The sequence below is a fragment of the Heptranchias perlo genome, chromosome 19 (assembly GCF_035084215.1).
Source record: "Heptranchias perlo isolate sHepPer1 chromosome 19, sHepPer1.hap1, whole genome shotgun sequence".
Lineage (NCBI taxonomy): Eukaryota > Metazoa > Chordata > Chondrichthyes > Hexanchiformes > Hexanchidae > Heptranchias > Heptranchias perlo.
In genome coordinates, this window is record NC_090343.1 from 4,582,422 (window position 1) to 4,606,598 (window position 24,177).

Below are 24,177 nucleotides of genomic sequence, written 5' to 3' on the forward strand. Positions count from 1 at the left end.
TTGCGCCTGCGCACATCTATCGCTCCGTGATCCATTGATCAGGCTCGTTACCATAGAGACGAAGCAGAGGCCTAGATTTTCCAAGTTGGAAACCAGCAGATAAATGGGGATCCCACAGTACCTTACTCTACTGGAAATAAATAATCACTCATTTCTTTTACCTCTTAAAATACAAGTGTAGCAAATGCAAAGTTATAAATAAAGTACCCCGTTTTGCCAAATCCAAAACCTATGGTGTGGGGGTTGCTTCATGGTTTGAGGTCTGATAATTCCTTGGTTGCTGATGAAAATGACTGAAAACCATAACCAATAAAATAACAAGGGGCATACGTTTAGAGTCAGTATTAGACTCAAAGGAGCAGGTTAATTTTTTTTCACAATTATTAACGTAAAGAATGCATTAGCAGGAGTAGCTACCCAAGTTGAGTCAATTACAACATTGAATTGGAAATCAGGGGGTTGCCAACCCTCTGGGATTGTCCTGGAATGTCCAGGAATTAAAGATTCATCTCCTAGATAGTGATATGATAAATCATGGGCCATTTAAAAAGTGTTTTTTAAAATTTCCTTTTAACACTTTGTTAATTAGCTATAAAAATATTGGAGTTGGGGAAAAAAGCTGTTTAACTTGGCAGGACAGTTGAAGGCAGGAGACCATGTGTCAAAACTTCCAGGAATACATCCAACCAGAGTTGGCAACCCTGAGCACTAGAAGAAGAAGAAATATATTAAGGGGTATAGGGAAAAGAACAGGGAAATGGGATCCACGTAGATCTGACTCCACAATAGCAATTGTAAACAATTTTACAACACCAAGTTATAGTCCAGCAATTTTATTTTAAATTCACAAGCTTTCGGAGGCTTCCTCCTTCGTCAGGTGAACGATGTGAAAAAAAAATGCAATAGCAATGAGAGGTTGAATGTTGTCCTTCTGTATAGAAATTTCTGTAACAGTACAATACTTCTTTATGTTGAGACAAAGAAATAGCAAGGGGAAAATTGACTTGTCTTTGAGGAATTAACCTTTTGGGTCCGAAAATTACTGGGCCTGGGAGGGCAGAATAAGTGCGCAAGTTGGGCAAAGTGGCTGGAATGGGGTGGGACCCAGTTTTGCTGGGTCTCCTCTTTTTAACATTCCGAAATTGCAACAGGTGGGGGGGGGGGTGCAGGAAGGGTGTTCATCCCTCTTCCCTTGTGATATCATTCATAGAGGTAGGTCTCTATCCCCTTGGTCATGGATCCTCCTAACATCTGACTCCTACACTCACTGACCTCCTCGATAGCAATATGCACCATGGGACCATGATCCACATAGCCTCTACCAAAACTCTTAATTGCTTTAGAAACAGCTACTAATTCATCGTCAACCAACTCCTCACATTCCAGGCCACAGGAGTTGGCTAGTTTCAGCCCTGGTGAGCTCTCACTCGGACTGCCTGCCTCCTGACCACACGTTCTGGCTCAGTTTCTTTCTCCTGTCACCTTCTTCCAGCCTTTCCCTTCCTGTCCAGGCTCACCCATGCTACAAGTGTCTATTCCAAAACTGTCTCCCCAGCCTGCGTACCGAGTAATGCACAAGGGTGCTTCTCAAATTTAACAATCCACCAGTCGAGTGTAACGACTCGAATGACAATTAGTTTTTCATCATCTGCCCTGCTCAGGTATGCATAATTTTGTCTTTCATTAGTCTCACCATGGTACAAATCCTTTTTTGTATAACCTGCTCCATTCTCTTTAAAAAGATTTATCCAAACTTTTCCCTCTTTGCTTTCTACAAATTAACTGCAAGCAGTTTTTTTGTGAAAAAAAGTCACGCAGTAAAATTGACTTCAATTTGAGTAACTGTTCCACCTCCCAAGATGGTTTATTATTCAAAACACTGGTTAGGCCCCAGCTGGAGTATTGTGTTCAATTCTGGGCATCACACTTTAAGAAGGATGTTAAGGCCTTAGAGAGGGTGCAGAGGAGATTTACTAGAATGGTACTGGGGATGAAAGACTTCAGTTACATGGAGAAAGACTAGTGAAACTGGGATTGTTCTCCTTAGAGCAGAGAAGGTTAAGGGGAGATTTGATAGAGATGTTCAAAATCATGAAGGGTTTTGATAGATTAAATGTGAAAAAGTGTTTTCAGTGGTAGAAGGGTCAGTAACCAGAGGACACAAGTTTAAGCTGATTGGCAAAACAAAAAGGCAACATGAGGGAAAAAATTATGCAGCGAGTTGTTATGATCTGGAATGCGCTGCCTGAAAGGGCGGTGGAAGCAGATTCAATAATAACTTTCAAAAGGGAATTGGATAAATACTTGAGGGGGGGAAATTTGCAGAGCTATTGGGAAGTGTGTCCAGCTGCAGCTATTGTTTGACCGCTTGACGGCTCTGGAGCTGCGGATGGACTCACTTTGGAGCATCCGCGATGCTGAGAAAGTCGTGGATAGCACGTTCAGTGAGTTGGTCACACCGCAGATAAAAATTACTGAGGGAGATAGTGAATGGGTGACCAACAGACAGAGGAAGAGTAGGAAGGCAGTGCAGGGGTCCCCTGCGGTCATCTCCCTCCAAAACAGGTATACCGTTTTGGATACTGTTGGCGGAGATGGCTCACCAGGGGAAGGTGGCAGTGGCCAGGTTCATGGCACCGTGGCTGGCTCTGCTGCACAGGAGGGCAGGAAAAAGAGTGGCAGAGCTATAGTGATAGGGGACTCGATTGTAAGGGGAATAGACAGGCGTTTCTGCGGACGCAACCGAGACTCCAGGATGGTATGTTGCCTCCCTGGTGCAAGGGTCAAGGATGTCTCGGAGCGGCTGCAGGACATTCTGGAGGGGGAGGGTGAACAGCCAGTTGTCGTGGTGCATATAGGCACCAACGATATAGGTAAAAAACAGGATGAGGTCCTACAAGCTGAATTTAGGGAGTTAGGAGTTAAACTAAAGAGTAGGACCTCAAAGGTAGTAATCTCAGGATTGCTACCAGTGCCACGGGTTAGTCAGAGTAGGAATGACAGGATAGCTAAGATGAATACGTGGCTTGAGAGATGGTGCAAGCTGGAGGGATTCAAATTCCTGGGCCATTGGAACCGGTTCTGGGGGAGGTGGGACCAGTACAAATTGGACGGTCTGCATCTGGGCAGGACTGGAACCAATGTCCTAGGGGGAGTGTTTGCCAGTGCTGTTGGGGAGGGTTTAAACTAATGTGGCAGGGGGATGGGAACCGATGCAGGAAGTCAGTGGGAAATAAAGTGGTGACAGAAACAAAAGGCAGTAAGGGAGAGTGTACAGAACATGACCGGACAGATGGTCTGAGAAAGCAGGGCAAAGACCAAGGGAAGTCTAGATTAAACTGCATTTATTTCAATGCAAGAAGTCTGATGGGCAAGGCAGATGAACTCAGGGCATGGATGGGTACATGGGACTGGGATGTTATAGCTATTACTGAAACATGGCTAAGGGAGGGGCAGGACTGGCAGCTCAATGTTCCAGGGTACAGATGCTATAGGAAAGATAGAGCAGGAGGTAAGAGAGGAGGGGGAGTTGCGTTCTTGATTAGGGAGAACATCACGGCAGTAGTGAGAGGGGATATATCCGAGGGTTCGCCCACTGAGTCCATATGGGTAGAACTGAAAAATAAGAAGGGAGAGATCACTTTGATAGGATTGTACTACAGACCCCCAAATAGTCAACGGGAAATTGAGGAGCAAATATGTAAGGAGATTACAGACAGCTGCAAGAAAAATAGGGTGGTAATAGTAGGGGACTTTAACTTTCCCAACATTGACTGGGACAGCCATAGCATTAGGGGCTTGGATGGAGAGAAATTTGTTGAGTGTATTCAGGAGGAATTTCTCATTCAGTATGTGGATGGCCCGACTAGAGAGGGGGCAAAACTTGACCTCCTCTTGGGAAATAAGGAAGGGCAGGTGACAGAAGTGTTAGTGAGGGATCACTTTGGGACCAGTGATCATAATTCCATTAGTTTTAAGATAGCTATGGAGAAGGATAGGTCTGGCCCAAAAGTTAAAATTCTAAATTGGGGAAAGGCCAATTTTGATGGTATTAGACAGGAACTTTCAGAAGTTGATTGGGAGAGTCTGTTGGCAGGCAAAGGGACGTCTGGTAAGTGGGAGGCTTTCAAAAGTGTGTTAACCAGGGTTCAGGGTAAGCACATTCCTTATAAAGTGAAGGGCAAGGCTGGTAGAAGTGGGGAACCTTGGATGACTCGGGAGATTGAGGCCCTAGTCAAAAAGAAGAAGGAGGCATATGACATGCATAGGCAGCTGGGATCAAGTGGATCCCTTGAAGAGTATAGAGATTGCCGGAGTAGAGTTAAGAGAGAAATCAGGAGGGCAAAAAGGGGATATGAGATTGCTTTGGCAGATCAGGCAAAGGTGAATCCAAAGAGCTTCTACAAATACATAAAGGGCAAAAGGGTAACTAGGGAGAGAGTAGGGCCTCTTAAGGATCAACAAGGTCATCTATGTGCGGAACCACAAGAGATGGGTGAGATCCTGAATGAATATTTCACATCGGTATTTACGGTTGAGAAAGGCATGGATGTTAGGGAACTTGGGGAAATAAATAGTGATGTCTTGAGGAGTGTACATATTACAGAGAGGGAGGTGCTGGAAGTCTTAACGCGCATCAAGGTAGATAAATCTCCGGGACCTGATGAAATGTATCCCAGGACGTTATGGGAGGTTAGGGAGGAAATTGCGGGTCCCCTAGCAGAGATATTTGAATCATCCACCGCTACAGGTGAGGTGCCTGAAGATTGGAGGGTAGCAAATGTTGTGCCTTTGTTTAAGAAGGGCGGCAGGGAAAAGCCTGGGAACTACAGACCAGTGAGCCTGACATCTGTAGTGGGTAAGTTGTTAGAGGGTATTCTGAGGGACAGAATCTACAGGCATTTGGAGAGGCAGGGACTAATTAGGAACAGTCAGCATGGTTTTGAGAGGAAAATCATGTCTCACGAATTTGATTGAGTTTTTTGAAGGGGTAACCAAGAAGATAGATGAGGGCTGTGCAGTAGACGTGGTCTACATGGACTTCAGCAAAGCATTTGACAAGGTACCGCATGGTAGGTTGTTACATAAGGTTAAATCTCATGGGATCCAAGGTGAGGTAGCCAATTGGATACAAAATTGGCTTGACGACAGAAGACAGAGGGTGGTTGTCGAGGGTTGTTTTTCAAACTGGATGCCTGTGTCCAGCGGTGTGCCTCAGGGATCGGTGCTGGGTCCGCTGTTATTTGTTATTTATATTAATGATTTGGATGAGAATTTAGGAGGCATGGTTAGTAAGTTTGCAGATGACACCAAGATTGGTGGCATTGTGGACAGTGAAGAAGGTTATCTAGGATTGCAACGGGATCTTGATAAATTGGGCCAGTGGGCCGATGAATGGCAGATGGAGTTTTAATTTAGATAAATGTGAGGTGATGCATTTTGGTAGATCGAATCGGGCCAGGACCTACTCCGTTAATGGTAGGGCGTTGGGGAGAGTTATAGAACAAAGAGATCTAGGAGTACAGATTCATAGCTCCTTGAAAGTGGAGTCACAGGTGGATAGGGTGGTGAAGAAGGCATTCAGCATGCTTGGTTTCATTGGTCAGAACATTGAATGCAGGAGTTGGGATGTCTTGTTGAAGTTGTACAGGGCATTGGTGAGGCCACACTTGGAGTACTGTGTACAGTTCTGGTCACCCTATTATAGAAAGGATATTATTAAACTAGAAAGAGTGCAGAAAAGATTTACTAGGATGCTACCGGGACTTGATGGTTTGACTTACAGGGAGAGGTTAGACAGACTGGGACTTTATTCCCTGGAGAGTAGGAGGTTAAGGGGTGATCTTATAGAAGTCTATAAAATAATGAGGGGTATAGATAAGGTCGATAGCCAAAATCTTTTCCCAAAGGTAGGGGAGTCTATAACGAGGGGGCACAGATTTAAGGTGAGAGGGGAGAGATACAAAAGGATCCAGAGGGGCAATTTTTTCACTCAAAGGGTGGTGAGTGTCTGGAACGAGCTGCCAGAGGCAGTAGTAGAGGCGGGTACAATTTTGTCTTTTAAAAAGCATTTGGACAGTTACATGGGGAAGATGGGTATCGAGGGATATGGGCCAAGTGCAGGCAATTGGGACTAGCTTAGTGGTATAAACTGGGCGACATGGACATGTTGGGCCGAAGGGCCTGTTTCCATGTTGTAACTTCTATGATTCTATGATTCTATGAAAGAGCAGGGGAGTGGGACTAATTGGATGGCTCTTTCAAAGAGCTAGCACAGGCACGATGGGCCAAATGGCCTCCTTCTGTGCTGCATCATTCTGTGATTTTATGAAAACCATTTTCTAATCTGGTTTGTAGAACTTTGTTTGCTTCAATATGGTACAAATTCTCACATCTTTATTGTGATCACAAACCACATCGTCTTTTGACAGAACTCATTCAGTACAGTAAGCAGAATTTACCTTTCATTGATCTGGTTTCAAGAAACCACATTTTATCATTTCAATTTATATAGATACACTCTTTTCCAGTATAATTATAGCATTTTGTGATAAGATCAGAGTGTGTTTTCAACACCATTTTTAAAAATACATGCTTTTGTGACCCAGCCTAAATGCCTGTGGTTTTCATTTATGCTGCATGCTATTTCAGCACACTGGTTTAATGTGTTTGCACAAATTCCTCTCTAGCTATTTTTAACCCGTAATGATTGCGTTAAAATGGCGCAGGCAAGAATTCATGTCAAGACTTTAACCAGCGCAATAAAAATATCGCAAAGAAAACTAAACTCAAGTAGATAACGAAATATGGGATAAGCAGCTGGGCGGTACATGGGAGTTTCAGTGCACTGGGTTACAGAGAATCACCAGGTGAGATTCCAATCTTAGCCATGCTGCCGCGGTGAGGCCCTGAGAGACGGCCTGCTGCTTCCTCGTGGAAGGGAAAGGACAGTCACTCTCAGCTACTGTCATCCACCGAGCAACCAGTTGCGAATGAGTACTGAACAGGGTACAGCTTCCTGTCCATTTTCCGGGCCAGCGAGGCTACATGGCAACTGAGCAGAGTAGAGACAGATTAGAGGCAACTAAGGTGTGATCTTCATAGAGAGATTCACTATTTACAAAGATAATACCTTCAAAATGTCACGGTGGTAGAGATTATTGCAAACAAAGATTCCACTGCACATCTCATATGCAAATGAACCCATATATTCACAATTATGTCTGAAATTACAAGACAGAAATTCCCGCTATCATAGTCCCTTTACTTTGGCTGCACTGTCCTCCAGTAACAGGATGCTAATTATATAACTGGCTCAGACGCATTCGATATTTTCTCAAGAAATTTGGTTCAATCTGATACAAACTCCCTTTCTTCTCAATTCTCCAATTCAGTCAGATTTTCTCTTCATCCGACGACCCTGAGTTTCTGGGCTGATTCAATAGCTCTTCTAATTTCTCCAAATCATTTTCCATTGAATCTTCTCCGACAATTTCATGAACTAGACCTTCTGTCACCTGGAGTCTGGCTCTCCTGGAGAGAAGATACAGAACAAACGTCAGAACGCACAGAAAAAACAAACTTAATGCCGTTAAGAAACTGGTGAAAAACAGATTTACAAGCGAACAGTGTATGATTTGTGTGGGTTTGAAATGTATAATAAAAACTAAAATGCTGGAAACGCATACCAGTCTGGTGAGCACTTGAAAAAGAGGTTAATGATTCAGGTGGGACCTTTTTACTCAAAAGCCTAAAATACTATATGCCTATATGGGGAGAGGGGAAATACATTTTCAAAAATACATATTTTGTAAGATACATTTCAAAAATTTCTCCTCCTATTCTAATTTCTGTGATCACAAAGTTACAGCTCCATACCATTCTTCCAATTTAAGTTCATAAAGCTCTCGTCGTTCCCTACGATTCCGTTCCCGGACAGTCTCTCCGCCAGCTTTCTGCATTGCCAGGATCAGCGCCCCAGCTGGAACCCTGAAAGACAAACCAACAGTCAGATTCATATACAGCTGTCAGCACAAGTTACTCACAGCCCACAGTCCAAATCATTAACAATCTACAGTGCATGCTTGCTCTAAAAGTAGTCTTTAAATCTGTCATGGCTTGATGGCTTTCTCTTGTCCTTGGGCGGCTTGATCTTCAAGCTCTTTGGGGGGGAAAAGAAAAGGATGAATCACGCATTTGGCAAAAGCAGACCTCTACTCTCAGCAGCCTCCAAATCCTTCTCTTAGGGAGATATCTGTACAGTGACAGTAGTCCCAGACAATGGGGGAGGAGAATGGTCAGAGACAAATGGAAGGGAACAAGATTTGTAGTCAAAATAGGCAAACAAGAAAAAGCCCCTCAGGCTAGTGCCTTCAACCACTTACTATGTAGATGCTGATATTGCTCATTAATACAGAGTCCAGTCTGGAAGGCAGGAGTCGTTTTTATATTTCGGTGTTAACTTCAGGAGTGCAGTGCCGTACCACTCACAGTGCCAAGCTCACCAGCCTACACCTCTACCCAGCGGGTCTCACTGCTTCCAGAACAAGGCAAGTCAACAAAACTGCACTCGACAGCAAACCACCTGTTTGCTGGCGTTTGCAGTTTGTATATTAGAAGAAAAGACTTGCGTTCATAGAACACCTTTAACGACCCAAAGAGCTTCATAACCTATGAAGTACTTTTGAAGTGTAGCCGCTGTTGTAATGTAGGAAACACGGCAGCCAATTTGCGCACAGCGCAGTCCCACAAACAGGAATGAGACACACGACCAGATAATCTGTTTAAGTGATGTTGGTTGAGGTATAAATATTGGCCAGGACACCGGGAGAACTTTCCTACTCTTCTTCGAAATACTGCCATGGGATCTTTTACGTCCACCTGAAAGGGCAGACAGGGAACTGGTGTCTCATGTTTAACGTCTCATCCGAAAGGCGGCACCTCTGACAGTTCAGCATTCCCTCAGAACTGCGCTTGAATGTCAGCCTAGATTTTGTGCTCAAGTCTCTGGAGTAGGACTTGAACCCACAACCTTCTGACTCAGAGGCGAGAGTGCTACCCACTGAGCCCCAGCTGACACCCATGTAAAAGCCCCTTCAGCAAACAATTTTTAAAAATGTTTATTGAAACCTAAATTATGCCTTTTTCTTCAAGAGGACAGAATCTTAAAATTAGGCCGTTCAGGAGTGAAATCAGGAAGCACTTTTTCACACAAAAGGTAGTGGAAATCTGGAACTTTCTCCATGCAAAAGGCTGTGGATACTAGGTCAATTGAAATTTTCAAGACTGAGATTGACAGATTTTTATTAGTTAAGGATATTAAGAGATATTGATCAAAGGCGGGCAAATGGAGTTGAGGTACAGATCAGATCAAATGATCTAACTGAATGGCGGAACAGGCTCGAGGGGCTGAATGGCCTACTCCTGTTCCTAAACACGAGGCTTACAATGAGGGCCTATGTATGTTATGTATCTTTTAAATAACACATAAATATAACATGACATTACATAGTAATTAACCTCCATTCACCTCGATGAAACATTTATGAACTCACCCCATTACTGCACCAATGATTGTGCCTGCTATGAATCCACCTAGTCCAAGATTCATCCGGAATATTCCTCCTGTGATCGCTAAAAATGCAAGAATCTTTCACATTAGCTCACTGTGACAAAAGCAGCATGCAGATAGATTCAATAGATAAAATATAACTTAAATCTGTGATTTTAGGTGAACAAACACTGGTTTTCATGACTGTGTTTGTTCTGCTCTGCCTGCTGGATCCACTAACACTATCTGCTGTCTCTTTCCTCTCACTGTGCAAGAACCCAGGTCTCAACACCAAACAGGGCATTTCGAGTGGACTCCCTGGTGGATGAATTTATAACTGTGCCTGGAGTACTGCGCACAGTTTTGGTCTCCTTAACTAAGGAAGGATATGCTTGCCCTAGAGGGGGTGCAACAAAGGTTCACTAGATTGATTCCTGGGATGAGAAGGTTCTCCTACGAGGAGAGATTGAGTAGAATGGGCCTATATTCTCTGGAGTTTAGAAGAATTTTACAACACCAGGTTATATAGTCCAACAGACTCACCTGACGAAGGAGGTAAGCTCCGAAAGCTTGTGATTTTCAAATAAAACTGTTGGACTATAACCTGGTGTTGCAAGATTCCTTACATTTGTCCACCCCAGTCCATCACTGGCATCTCCACATCGAGTTTAGAAGAATGAGAGGTGATCTCATTGAAACATAAGATTCTGAGGGGGCTTGACAGGGTAGATGCTGAGAGGTTATTTCCCCTGGCTGGAGAGTCTAGAACCAGGGGGCATAGTCTCAGGATAAGGATTTAGGACTGAGATGAGGAATTTCTTCACTCAGAGGGTTGTGATTCTTTGGAATTCTCTAACCCAAAGGGCTGTGGATGCCGAGTCATTGAGTACATTCAAGGCTGAGATCGATAGATTTTTGGACTCTACGGGAATCAAGGGATATGGGGATCGGTCAGGAAAGTGGCGTGAGGTCGAAGATCAGCCATGATCTTATTGAATGGTGGAGCAGGCTCGAGGGGCCATATGGCCTACTCCTGTTCCTATTTCTTATGTTCTTAAGACAGCGTACAGCTGAGCCACATAGACCAAGAGGTTCTAGGTTCAATTCCCAATCTGTACAGTGAGCGAGCTGATCAGTGCCAGTGGTACGGGGATAGAAAAGTGTGCTACAACTGGCCTCCACACCCCGAGGATTTTAAAAAAACAAAACAATTTAGCCAAGATTCCTGTTCCTGGTCCCTTTTGGAAGGTGCACATATGTGGGTATCTGAGGAGGAGCAGATCAGGTTTGGCTGTGATACTCCCACGATTGAATACTCAGTTAACATTCACTGTCTAACCTCACACATGAAGAATTGCCACTTGAACCGTAGCTTCAGGGAGTGGGAAAAAAACTGATAGATCAAGAGAGCAAGAAAAATATATATGCGGTTCCAATAACACAACTTATAAGCAGGATCTCACCTCCAGCTGCAGAGTAGTATCTCAGGAGATTCTGATCACGATACACAGACAGACCTGTGCTAACTGTACTGTTTGGAAAAACAAGTGAATTAAGAATAAATAATAAATAATCACAACATCTACGCACCCTATCAAGAGCTAGAAAGCAAAGGGCTGCTCCAATCACATACTGTACTAACTGTAATAACTGTACTACGGAAGCACTAATACTATCTAGGCCTTGTTGACTTTCCAGGTTACTGTTAGTTGTATGGAAACCAACAATTTAGTTCTCAGATCCCCACACTCATCCACTCTGATGACACAGGTTACGTGAGACGACCACGTGCATTTTGGAGCTGCACCATTAACTCTATAAGAATTAGCACTTCGGACTGGCCTGGAATCACCTGACTCAAAAAAACTACTGGCTACCACTGCATTTTCCGCAATCAGTAGCTATTTTTCCCTCGACTGGTCCAGAGACCAGTCCAAAGTGCTGTTTTGCATTAAAGTCAATGGACCCCACCTGATCTGCCAGTAGCATCCACATCATTGGAAGCAGTTGAGGTGGAATGCAAAGACCAGCAATGACACCTCCCTACAAATGAAGATATTTCCTGGAAGGCTGTTAGACGGAGGCAGAGAGAGAGAGAGAGAGAGAGAGAGAGAAATGAATGAATGAATGAATGACATAGAATGTACAGCACAGAAACAGGCCATCTGTCCAGTGTTTATGCTCCTCACGAGCCTCCTCTCCTATCTACTTCCTCTAATCCTTGAGAGACAGAGACATTAGGAAGTGAGGCAATGTGGGGCAAAGCACACTTAACAGAAAGTGCGGCCCCAATTGTTTCTTCTGTTTAAAACACATTTTCACATTGAATATTACAGCCAAGCGAGGACACTGCAATTGCTCTTTTCTACACATATATAGTAACATTAAGTCTCAGCCTGGGCTCAGTATTAGCTCAATAGTAGCATTCTTGTCTGAGTCAGAGGTCGTGGGTTCAAGCCCCACTTCAAAGACTTGAGCACATAATCAAGGCTGACACTTCAGTGCAGTGGTGAGGGAGTACTGCACTGTCGGAGGTGCCGTCTTTCAGATGAGACGTTACACCAAGGCCCTGTCTGCCATCTCAGGTAGATATAAAATGGCACTACTCAAAGAAGAAGAGGGGCATTCTCCCTGGTGTCCTGGCCAATATTTATCCCTCAACCAACAACACTAAGAAAAAGCAGATTATCTGGTCACATATATCATTGCTGTTTGTGGGATCTTGCTGTGTGCAAATTGTCTGCCATGTTTTCTATATTACAACAGTGACTACACTTCAAAAAAAGTACTTCACAAAAGTAAAGAGCTTTGGAACGTCCTGAGGTCGTGAAAGGCGCGATATAAATGCAAGTCCTTTACTTTCCTTATTAGCCATGCTTTGTTTGCAGATAAGAAACACAAAAGCAGTTCTAACCCACCAAAGACTGCCCGCACTGTACCTGCATATAGATTAAACACTAATATTTTCTTAATATTTCACTTACTTAAAGATCACCACAAATGCAGTCACTCTCCAGCTCCACCGCCAGCCATAACGGACAAAGCCACGGACTGCTGCGTTTTGTGCCGACCTCTATTAGATGGAAAAACAGCACTGATGCAGGGATCAGAGAAGGTGCTCAGTCACATAGGTTACACACACCGGTCACTGACACACACAACACACACACACAACACACACACAACACACAACACACAACACACAACACACAACACACAACACACAACACACACACAACACACACACGTTCCCATAGAGGGACTGTATTCTAAATTTGTTTGCTACACACTACATGAGACCACTTGCTGTAGCTACTTTGCCCAGTGGTAATGTCAATTCTATCTGGTGTCTTTCTGAAACCCAGGGCCGTATTGGGACCAATGCCACAGATAGGACTAGCATGACGGCAAGTGTGACTAACAGTTATTCTTTTGCAAATCGATCTTAATCAAAGGAAAATCTTTGCATCCTGTTATTTAGTGTGGCATTACAAAACAGCTGCATTCCCCTCACACTCATGAAGATTGCTGGATGCCAGGTTTACCATGAGTGGCTCGATGAAAAGCAATCACAGTGCCCGCGCTGGTAGAACCCAGCGATGGGAAGGACACAAATCACAAGGGAAAAGGCCTTTCAGCCAATACACTCCTTCCAACAGACTAGGTCTGATTCAAGCTGCTGTGGGCTCTCCCAAACTGTGGGAAATAAATAACCACATGGAAAACTTCGAGATTAAACAATAATTATGTTGCTCCTTGAATTGAGTGAAAATTACAGAATCTCAGTCTAAGATTATTCTGTACATTATTACTGCTCTGTAAGTCAGCAGTATTGAACCCATGATATTCTCATGATCCCAACAAGCCTGAAATAGCAGCTTTCAGTGGTGTATTTGAGCAATATATATATATATATACACACACATTCCATAATTTTCATAAATGGATCTCCGTGCCAGGTTTGTAATCTACCAGTAGTGACTGCATCAATGTATTTAAAGGGGATATAACCGTAGATAGGGAGAGAGAGTTAGGGGAAAGAAAGCAGAGAAAGTTGATGTTTTTTTTTTGGATTGGGGAGATGCAAGTAGTGGTGTGCCATAGTGACCTGTGCTGCGACCCCTTTTGTTTTTCATTTATATAAATGATTTGATTGCAGGCAAAAAAGGATGGATATCAAAAATTGCTGGTGATACCAAATTATGGGACATGGTAAACTGTGTGGAAGAATATAGGACATCTGGCAGGTTAGCAGACTGGTCAGATAGGTAGCAGATGCAGATCAATGTGGAATCGTAAATTTTGGGGGAAAAACAATGAAAGGAAGTGTACCTTAAATGACAAGGCTCAACCGAGTGGAAGAGCAGATACTAAGATCTTAAAAGGTGAGAGTGCAGGGAGAAAAGGCTTTAAAAATGCAACTGGGTTTCTGTGTTAGGGACAATGAATATAGGATGGAGATGGGAATACATTCATCTTTAAGGTGCTTGCCCTCCCCAGGAGCGAAACAGGCAGGTTGTTCCATCTGCTTGTATGCTTGCCAGGCTGGGCAGAGGGTGTTTGGGGGGAGAAATTTCTTCTGTACAGGTCAATGAGTTTGGGGTTACAAATCCCCCTATGAATTTGAAGCCCAAGTGTGCCCCACAAAAGGGTTGAACTCACTCATGTGTGGGGACATCCTTAGTGAGAAAAATTCCCTCCGTTGGGAGTAGTTAAGCCTGCATCCCGAGAGTTGGCCTGACTCCTTGATTGTTGTTGAGGAATGATGTGGTGATTTTTTTTCCCCCCTAGAGTAGGATCTAATCTGATATTTTCTGCTCAGGGCCCCATCAGCTCCAACTCCTCGAATGACTACATTTGCACTGTGCTTCCTGCCAAGGGTTATTTCACTAAGGCAAAGAGGAAAAGAGATAAGGGGCATTCTTGCCTAGTGCCTTCATTGGAGGGGGAATGGTAGGGAATGGAGACCATTGGTGCACAGTGGATGAGGCGTTCAAGGATAGGATTTAATCCATTTCCTGAACATTACACAATATGCACAAGTACAATGAACAGGAATTCCCACTCCACCTGGTTAAATGCCTTCCAACAGCATTTGTACGTACATGATAGTTTCCGCTGCTCTGCCAGGTGGTAACTACATCCACTGTGTGTGTGCAGCACAATAATCACAAAAAAAAATTAAAGGCGAGGTTAGAAAAAAATGTAATTACAGAGGACGATTACAATGTGAAATTGTCCATTACTGAGGCAAGGTACATCAATTCTATTGAAAGGGAACTGATTGCGTAAGAAAGAGGAATATTAATGGGTATATGTCAGTGGGCAGGAGAGTGGAAAAAAACACAAGTGCAAATTTGCAGGCTGAATGCTCTGTTTCTACATTGTAACACACTGATTTTATTATGTAATAATGGTGCAGGGTAGATTTTAAACAGAGGGGTTTTAGGAGAATTCTTTTTTTTACAAAAAAAAAAGGGTTCTTAGGACATGGAATGTCCTATCCATTACAGTGGTAGATACAGAATCCATAATACCTATAAATGGGAAATAGATAAATATTTGGGGCGGGGTGGGGGGGGGGGGGCGGAGAAAGGATATGGGAAAAGGGCAAGGAAGGGACTAAGCAGACAGGTTTTTCAGCGAGCCGCCACAGGCCTAATGGACCTCATGTATGTTTCCCTGCCATTCACTATTCCTCAACTGAGAGGAGCAAGCCTGCATCTTCTTCCCAAGCCTGTGCAATTCCACTAAGTTGACTGCTCGTAATGCAGGAGTGCAGCCTGTGACTGACTGATTTCTCTACTTCCATTTACTCTGTGCCTGATCTCCACCTAATAGCATAGCAGAAAGTAAGACTCAAGTAAGGTGCATTGAAGCTATTTTCTGCTGTTATCACTATGCCTCCTCTCCTCACCAGGACAACACTCTTAAAAAAAAAGTCACTTCCCGAGTTCATACACCAAAAAAGTCACTTCCCGAGTTCATACACCACTGTGAAGTTTCAAACCCAACGAACTCACCACAGCCTCCAAGCGATTTCTGTACACCTCAGCTTGGCTCTGCTCAATGTAGCGAATTTTAGCATGTCGGGCAGCGGGAATGCCACCGTACACCATCCCAACACATGCGGCAACAAGGGCACTCTTCCAGATGTTGATTATTTCCTCGGGATACTTCTTCGTCTCACTATGTGCAGAGTACACATATTCAATTATGTAGTTATTTCAAAACATCTACCCATTGTTCTGTCAACTGCATTTCTATTTTAAAAAAGAAACTATTTGTTGTGAACTTTATGCTCATCAAAGTGAAGGACATTATTGTTGGGGAATGAAACACTTTATATTTCAGGGGAATATTTGCAGGGCTATGGGGAAAGAGCAGAGGAGTGGGACTAATTGGATAGCTCTTTCAAAGAGCCGGCACAGGCATGAGGGGCCTTCTTCTCTGCTGTATCATTCTATGATTCAGGCACTCAATCACAACATCAAGCACTAGGCCAGGTATAGCATGATTAGATACCAAATAAAACTCCCTCTAAACTGTCCAGACAATGTACTTTAGAAAAACATCCCTAATGCACCAACGTGGCACTTTCTCATTCCCCACTCCAGCCATCCTGTGATCTCTGTACAACCATTCAAAACAAGAACTAGATCGGAGTGAGAAGGGCAGTTTTTAAAAAATTCATTCATGGGATGTGGGCATTGCTGGCAAGGCCAGCATTTATTGCCCATCCCTAACTGCTGCCTTCTTGAACCGCTGCAGTCCGTGTGGTGAAGGTTCTCCCACAGTGCTGTTAGGTAGGGAGTTCCAGGATTTTGACCCAGCGATGACGAAGGAATGGCAATATATTTCAAAGTCAGGATGGTGTGTGACTTGGAGGGGAACGTGCAGGTGGTATTGTTCCCATGTGCCTGCTGCCCTTGTCCTTCTAGGTGGTAGAGGTTGCGGGTTTGGGAAGTGCTGTCGAAAAAGCCTTGGCGAGTTGCTGCAGTGCATCCTGTAGATGGTGCTCACTGCAGCCACTGTGCGCCGGTGGTGGAGGGAGTGAATGTTTAGGGTGGTGGACGGGGTGCCAATCAAGTGGGCTGCTTTGTCCTGGATGGCATCAAGCTTCTTGAGTGTTGTTGGAGCTGCACTCATCCAGGCAAGTGGAAAGTATTCCATCACACTCCTGACTTGTGCCTTGTAGATGGTGGAAAGGCTTTGGGGAGTCAGGTGGTGAGTCATTCGCCGCAGAATACCCAGCCTCTGACCTGCTCTTGTAGCCACAGTATTTATGTGGCTGGTCCAGTTTAGTTTCTGGTCAATGGTGACCCCCAGGATGTTGATGGTGGGGGATTCGGCGATGGTAATGCCGTTGAATGTCAAGGGGAGGTGGTTGAAACATTATCCTTGCAATCTTGTTCAAAGGCGTATTTTCCAGAACAAAGACTGCTGTACAATACGGCCAGAGGCAATCTACAGATGCAGAGAACAGGCAATGAAAAAGGGCACAAAAATAGTACGAGGCTTTGAGGTGTGGGGATATGGAAAAACCCTCAGAGGCTCAAGGACCGAAACAGCAGTAAAGAATGGGCGATTGGAAGGATAACAATAACTTAAAAAAAAGAACTGCAACACTGTGGACACGAGCCAGAGTGGAATGAGAGCACGTGGCAGGACACTCGTACTGGGAGAAATTAAAGACCACAGACCAAGAGGACGCGTAAGGAAATGGCAACTGCACCATACAAGGCACAGAAAATCCAATCCGACTGGCACTGTGAACAGCACGAGGCAAGCAATACTTATGCAGGACAATGCACAAGGGCATAAAACCTCAAGGACTACACTGGAAGAGAGAATGTCAAATGAGGGAACATTTTGTGCAATGCCCAAAAAAGGTTGAGACTCCCCGCCTATTTTCATACTATCCTTGTGCCACTCTCACCACCCAGTGCCTTGCTCTCTCTCTCTCTCTCTCTTCTACAATTCTCACCTCCTTGCCACATTTCTTTGCAAGGAGAATTTTTAAAAACATTTTTAAATCACACAGGTTGAATTCATACTCACTCTCGATCAAATAGCTCCCGGATTCTGTCCCAGCCTGTTTCTGGGATCTGGGGATTGCCGATATATTTAGGCAGCTTCTCAGCCTGAATTCCCTCGTCTTCTGCTGCAAATACTCGAGGAAAGTGAAACATTTTTCTGAAATAGCAGTTCTGATAGATCGGTGGAATGCTCGTCACCTGACAATTCCATAACATAGGTGCAAGTTTGAGGTATGATACATTATTAGTCCTTCCCGTTCCTCTTTCTTCACCTTTCATCCCAGTGTGCAATGGCTCACTGGAAATCAATACAGGAATTAGCAAAATGTTATTACAGAACAACCTATTAATAACCACCGCCACCCCCCTTCACTCCCACACACCACCCCACAACTAAGTTCCACAGGTGACACCACCCCTACCTTCTTTAGAGGGGACGCTGGATAAAATTACAGGAGCAGGTCACCCACTCATCCTTCAATCGACGATTGGTACATGGTGGGGAGATAATAACTACAAAAATAGATTGGGAGATATCAGAAGCAATGATCACAAATGTAAACACTCTTCGGAATGATCTGCTGCATAGGCCTGCCCCAGAAGAGCAGGGGTGCTCCAATACACTGCACCATAGACTGTAAGGTTGCTAATACACTGTTGCAGTTCCTCATCCTCAGAGATTTCAATTGGAGCCCCGCAATATCAGGATGAGCTGCCATTCTCTGCTATAATCACCTCTTTTCCTGAATGGGGCCGAGATGGGGGGGGGTTGGGGTGAAATAAGCAGTCAAGTCACTCTAGAACACTTTTGACCACTTCCAATAAATTGACAAGAGCAACAGCAGTAACAGTTAGGGAGTTGATCACCTGCTTGGGGGGGGGTCTCAGTCCATGCGTGTTGTTGTGGGACCAAAAGTAGGGAGGGGGAAAATAAGAAGGACTATATATATTGCTCATCATCCAGCCTCTAAATCCATGTCAAATTGGCAAAAGGAAAACATTTAAACCTTGGATTTAGACAACTTAGGAGGGTAACAAAAAAAGCACAGCATTGACAAATAAATTTACAAGAGTAGTCCACTACTTCAGTATTCCAGATATAGGTGTTCTATGATTGATCAGTCACATGTAGCATTCAGATCTTTTAACAGGCAAGAAACCATTACAATCATCTCTCTTTCTGTGTAGCAATCACACACCAGTATGTCAGTTATGTAAAAATCTGCTCCAGCCTGTCACTGGAGACAGTTGCTGTGGGACAGAACACAGCAGCCATGCAAAGGTAAAAAGAGATAAATTCAAAAAGTGCAGCCTATAAATTAGAGTTCATGATATTAATGATATTCCTCTTTCTGCTACTTTAAACAGACATTAACCCCTTTGCAGACTAACACCTGTTAAAATAGCAGACAAGGGAATATCACATGAACACATTAGTCTGCTAATATTAAGTTCAAAATCAAAATCAAAAATAGTTCTTCACACAGTGCCGTACAATGCCATTAGAAGATGTTTGTCCTTATCGCCTCGCCCTTGTATAATTTGCTATCGTGCGCCATGATCTGTTGTAGCGCATATATGATAATGGGCATCAGGTATGAACATAGGAAATTAAACATGATAACCACATATGGAAGGTATGTTGCACATCATTTAATCCTCAGTCATACCTTCGCCTCCAAAAATAAAAAGTAGGTACACTTGGTATACCTTTGTAAACAATTTTACAACACCAAGTTATAGTCCAGCAATTTTATTTTAAATTCACAAGCTTTCGGAGACTTCCTCCTTCCTCAGGTAAATGTTCAGGAGCTCCTTGAAGCCTACGCATTTATACATATAGAACAATACATGGTGTTTACAGACTGCCATGTATTGTTCTATATGTATAAATGCGTAGGCTTCAAGGAGCTCCTGAACATTTACCTGAGGAAGGAGGAAGTCTCCGAAAGCTTGTGAATTTAAAATAAAATTGCTGGACTATAACTTGGTGTTGTAAAATTGTTTACAATTGTCAACCCCAGTCCATCACCGGCATCTCCACATCATTGGTATACCTTCAATAAGATGCTGCCAAAAAGTGGGTGCCCTCATCCGCAGAGGTAAAAAGTGGTAACTGGGTAATAACAAGCCACAATCTGTTTGAATATCCCTATGATTTTTTTTCTCCCGGGGTGTTTGCCGGCAGCAGTGTCCTGGAGACTAATCTTTAATTCCGGGAGACTCCAGGCCAATCCCCGAGGTACAGGCGGTGCCCTCCCTCTCTCCTCTCCCCCCTCCCCTCTCTCTCCCCTCGGGCCTCTGACACCGGTGACATTGTCAGCTCAGCGCTCGCCGGTGGGTCCGGGGCTCCAGCGTTCCACACCCGACCGGCAATCACCTCAGACCCGGTTGAGGTAGGAAGAGGGGGCGGGAGGTGTTGGAGAGCAGACGAGACGGCGCCACCGTCGCCCTCTCACCGGGTCCAGGGACCGACACCGACTTACCTCAGGAGGAAGGCCCGCGGACTGACGGAGGCACTGCGCAAGCGCGGCGGAATGTGGCATCATGGGAACTGTAGTCTTTCCTGGCGGGACGGTGCGCGGCGCATGCGCACTGCTGCCGGTATTTGCACATGCCTTTTCAGCCGCGCCTCCTGAGCGGCTTGTCGCTGATTGGATGGATAAGGGGGGGGGGGGGGCGGGGCACGTGAGAGGGAGGGATAGGGAGGGGGGAGTGACAGGGAATAAGAGGGGGTAACAGGGGGGAGCGAGGGGGTAACAGGCGGGGAGCGAGGGGGCAACAGGCGGGGAGCAAGGGGGTAACGGGGGGAGCGAGGGGGCAACAGGCGGGGAGCGAGGGGGTAACGGGGGGAGCGAGGGGGTAACAGGGGGGAGCGAGGGGGTAACAGGCGGGGAGCGAGGGGGCAACAGGCGGGGAGCAAGGGGGTAACAGGGGGAGCGAGGGGGCAACAGGCGGGGAGCGAGGGGGTAACGGGGGGAGCGAGGGGGTAACGGGGGGAGCGAGGGGGTAACGGGGGGAGCGAGGGGGCAACAGGTGGGGAGCGAGGGGGTAACAGGTGGGGAGCGAGGGGGGAGCGAGGGGGCAACAGGCGGGGAGCGAGGGGGAAACGGGGAGCGAGGGGGCAACAGGTAGGGAGCGAGGGGGTAACAGGGGGGAGCGAGGGGGTAACGGGGGGAGCGAGGGGGAAACGGGGGGGAGCGAGGGGGCAACAGGCGGGGAGCGAGGGGGTAATGGGGGGGAGCGAGGGGGCAACAGGCGGGGAGCGAGGGGGCAACAGGCGGGGAGCGAGGGGGCAACAGGCGGGGAGCGACGGGGAAACAGGTGGGGAGGGGGGAAACATTGTAAGGGGAACAGGCGGACAGAGAGAATGAAGGGATAAGAGATGAGAGTCAGAAACATTGAGAGGAAAACAGGAGGGGAGTGAGTGTAGGGGGTGGTGGTGTGTGTCAGCTTCACGTCTGACTTTTGAGCGGTCCGAATCGCTCCCACTCCCTGGGTTCTAGACCTTGGACTTATTTGGGGGTTGTGACAAAGTGCAGCAGACAACTGGTTTTGGTGCAAGAAACTTTGACCTTTATTCAAGAGAGGAAATACAACACAACAATCTGAACACTCTAATAAAATGGGGAACACTACAGTACACGCGAGGGAAAATACAGTAGAAGGATACCTCACCCCTCCCAATCCCACTGTACTAGCTAGGTTGGACTCTAAAGGACCAGGGATAATGCTCACCAAACGAAACCTTGACAATAATTCACCCAGAGGTAAGTCAGAAATAGATTGTAGAGTGGAAACTTTGCGGATCTTCGGTTTTCTCCTGAGTTGGTTTTCTTTGGTCGCGGTGGCTCAATATTACCCGGTTGGTTGGTGGTAATATTCGGTTGGTTGTTTCGTAAGGCCCTTGTTGCCGCGAGGTGTCTGACGGTCACTGGGGCTGTTGCTCTGGTTTCTTCTTGTGTGTCGGCCTGCTTCTAGAGCTGCTGACCTTCCCTGTCGAACCCCTTGCCTTGTTGTTTGCTGGAAACTGCTCTTCTTTCCAGACACAGGCAGAACCAAGACAAGCAGCCCACCAGAGCCAGCAAGCCAGAGAGAGAGAGAGAGAGAGCAGTTTCAAGTTTCCCCTTGTGGATGTCTCTCTTACAAATGGTCTTCGTCACTTTAAACAAAACACTTCATGTCTGTTTAAACAGTTCTTACAAAGTCCTTAAGAATCTTTGATGGCTTTTTGATGGTCCCTCATCATGTTGCCATTGCTTCTCCCGATGGGTCATTGTTAATTCCCATTTGCTATCACCTGGTATACAGGCTTCCTTTTGTATCCAACGTCCTAGGTGTTGATTGGTTTTGCATTAAAACAAAAGCATGGCCCCACCAGGTCTGGAGCAGTTGCCTCTTTCGAATTTGTGCTGAGTTTCGACCACCTGCTGTCGGTTTTTGCATTAAAACGGAGACATGTCTGAAGCATTCATTCTCCGAAGTTCCACGGTGTGTGTGTTGTTGATTTCGTCTGGTGACCTCTCACCTATCCTTCCATTTTAGGATTATAGTCAATGGCCAAAGTTTTCCCATACTCAGGGTTTTTTTTAGGGTTTTTGAGTCAGAAACATTGAGAGGAAAACAGGAGGGGAGTGAGGGACGGTTGGGAAAGATGTAAGTGAGAAGCATTGAAAGGGGAATAGGAGGGGAGTGAGGGGGTAGGAGAGGGGCGAACAGGAGGGGAAAGGTGAGTGGGAAACAATTAGGAGAGGGACAGGAGTGAGTGAAGGGACAGGAAAGAGGGGACAAGAGGTGAGAGGGAGAAATGTTGAGGGGGAAACAGGAGGGGAATGAGGGGCAGGAAGGGAAAGGTGGGAAGGGGAGACAATGAGATGGCGCAGGAGGGGTAGAAGAGTGAAAGTGGCAGAGGAGAAAAAGCCACAACCTTGTAGTCAATAGTCTGTCATGTTTGAAATTGATCTGTTTCCTCTCTTTCACATGCACACACATATATATATAATGTATGTATGTCTGTATATATGTATATAATGTATCTGTGTTTAAAAAAAACACTCAATACAAATGTTATCTGAAAAAAGCTGTTGGATACATCCTGGGCTCATAAAATTTACCCCATAGTGTTTCACTCTTCCAATTTCCCCTCCCCTCCTCCTCCTCCTTCACCTCCTAAAGATAGTCACCCTTGCTGAGGTAGATTCCATGGTATCAATACCCCTTCACGGTCTCACCCAAGTGGGCAAGAGGGGTGAGGGGGGAAAGGAATGGGAGGGAGTAGAGCAAGATTGAGAGGAGCCAGGGGGAGGAGTGAGGATTTGGAAAGGAGGGGAGGAGGAGAAGAAGAATGGGGCAAATGGAGGATGGAGAAGAGTGGCTTTATTACAATCAAGTGTGCTGATTTTATGAGCATGAAGAACCTAGAACTGATTCCAAGCAATTCTTTGTACTATTTGACTGTGGGGGGCTCATAACTGGTCCTATCCTCACCCAAATCCAGCAGGATTCGCTAGTGAGCCAGAGTTACAGAATCATAGAATGATGCAGCACAGAAGGAGGCCATTCGGCCCATCGTGCCTGTGGCAGTCCTAGCAGATTGTCCCTTCCCTAGCCCAGGATCACCTTCCCTTCTCTACTGCCACTCTGGTGGAGAACAGCTAACTCAGTGCAGCCTAGGGATGAAGACCTTCTAGTTTTGCGTTTAAATGCTGCTTTACCAACAGAGCCATTGCTGGATCTAAATAGTATTAATGATCCGAGACCTTCTGTCTATGGCGCTGGTAGATTTCTAAATGCTCCCATGCCTGACCTCAAGCCTTCTCCCTGGTTCCCATTGCCTGCCCATGTTTTCCCAGAGATGAGTATTCTGTTTCCAGTCCCTGTGGCCAGCTTTAGGGATAGAATGTGGAGGCTGAGATGTGAATGGAGATGCTGGAATTAGGGCCTGTAGTTGTCAGCCGTGGCTCACTGGGAAGCACTCTCACCTCTGAGTCAGAAGGTTGTGGGTTCAAGCCCCACTCCAGACTTGAGCACAGAAGGGCAGTGTCCTAGGCCCAACCATCTTCAGCTGCTTCATCAATGACCTTCCCTCCATCATAAGGTCAGAAATGGGGATGTTCGCTGATGATTGCACAGAGTTCAGTTCCACTCGTAACCCCTCAAAAAACGAAGCTGTCCGTGCCCGCATGCAGCAAGACCTGGACAACATCCAGGCTTGGGCTGATAAGTGGCAAGTAACATTTGCGCCAGACAATGACCATCTCCAACAAGAGGAAGTCTAACCACCTCCCCTTGACATTCAATGACATTACCATCACCAAATCCCCCACCATCAACATCCAGAAACTTAACACACCATCCTGTCTTGGAAATATATCGCCGTTCCTTCATCCTTGATGGGTCAAAATTCTGGAACTCCCTACCTAACAGCACTGTGGGAGAACCTTCACCACGCGGACTGCAGCGGTTCAAGAAGGTGGCTCACCACCACCTTCTCAACGGCAATTAGGGATGGGCAATAAATGCTGGCCTTGCCAGCGATGCCCACGTCCCATGAATGAGTAAAAGAAAATCCAGGCTGACACTCTCAGT

At 45.5% G+C, this 24,177-nt stretch overlaps 1 protein-coding gene and 1 long non-coding RNA gene across 2 annotated transcripts in view; one reads left to right on the top strand and one right to left on the bottom strand.

Moving 5' to 3' along the window:
- Positions 1-6,374: 6,374 nt before the first annotated feature.
- timmdc1 (translocase of inner mitochondrial membrane domain containing 1) lies at positions 6,375-20,160 on the bottom strand. Its single transcript, XM_068000205.1, has 8 exons — positions 20,076-20,160; positions 17,612-17,887; positions 15,574-15,739; positions 12,535-12,623; positions 11,014-11,081; positions 9,555-9,633; positions 7,879-7,989; positions 6,375-7,533 (listed from the first exon to the last, which is right to left on the bottom strand). The coding sequence occupies exons 2-8, from the start codon at positions 17,866-17,868 to the stop codon at positions 7,395-7,397; spliced, it is 909 nt and encodes a 302-aa protein (XP_067856306.1). The 5' UTR covers positions 17,869-17,887; positions 20,076-20,160; the 3' UTR covers positions 6,375-7,394.
- LOC137335098 (uncharacterized) overlaps positions 19,894-24,177 on the top strand; it is a 66,663-nt gene continuing 62,379 nt past the window's right edge. The window contains exon 1 of the long non-coding RNA XR_010966328.1: positions 19,894-19,985. This is a non-coding gene — a long non-coding RNA (uncharacterized lncRNA). The remainder of the gene's footprint in view (positions 19,986-24,177) is intronic.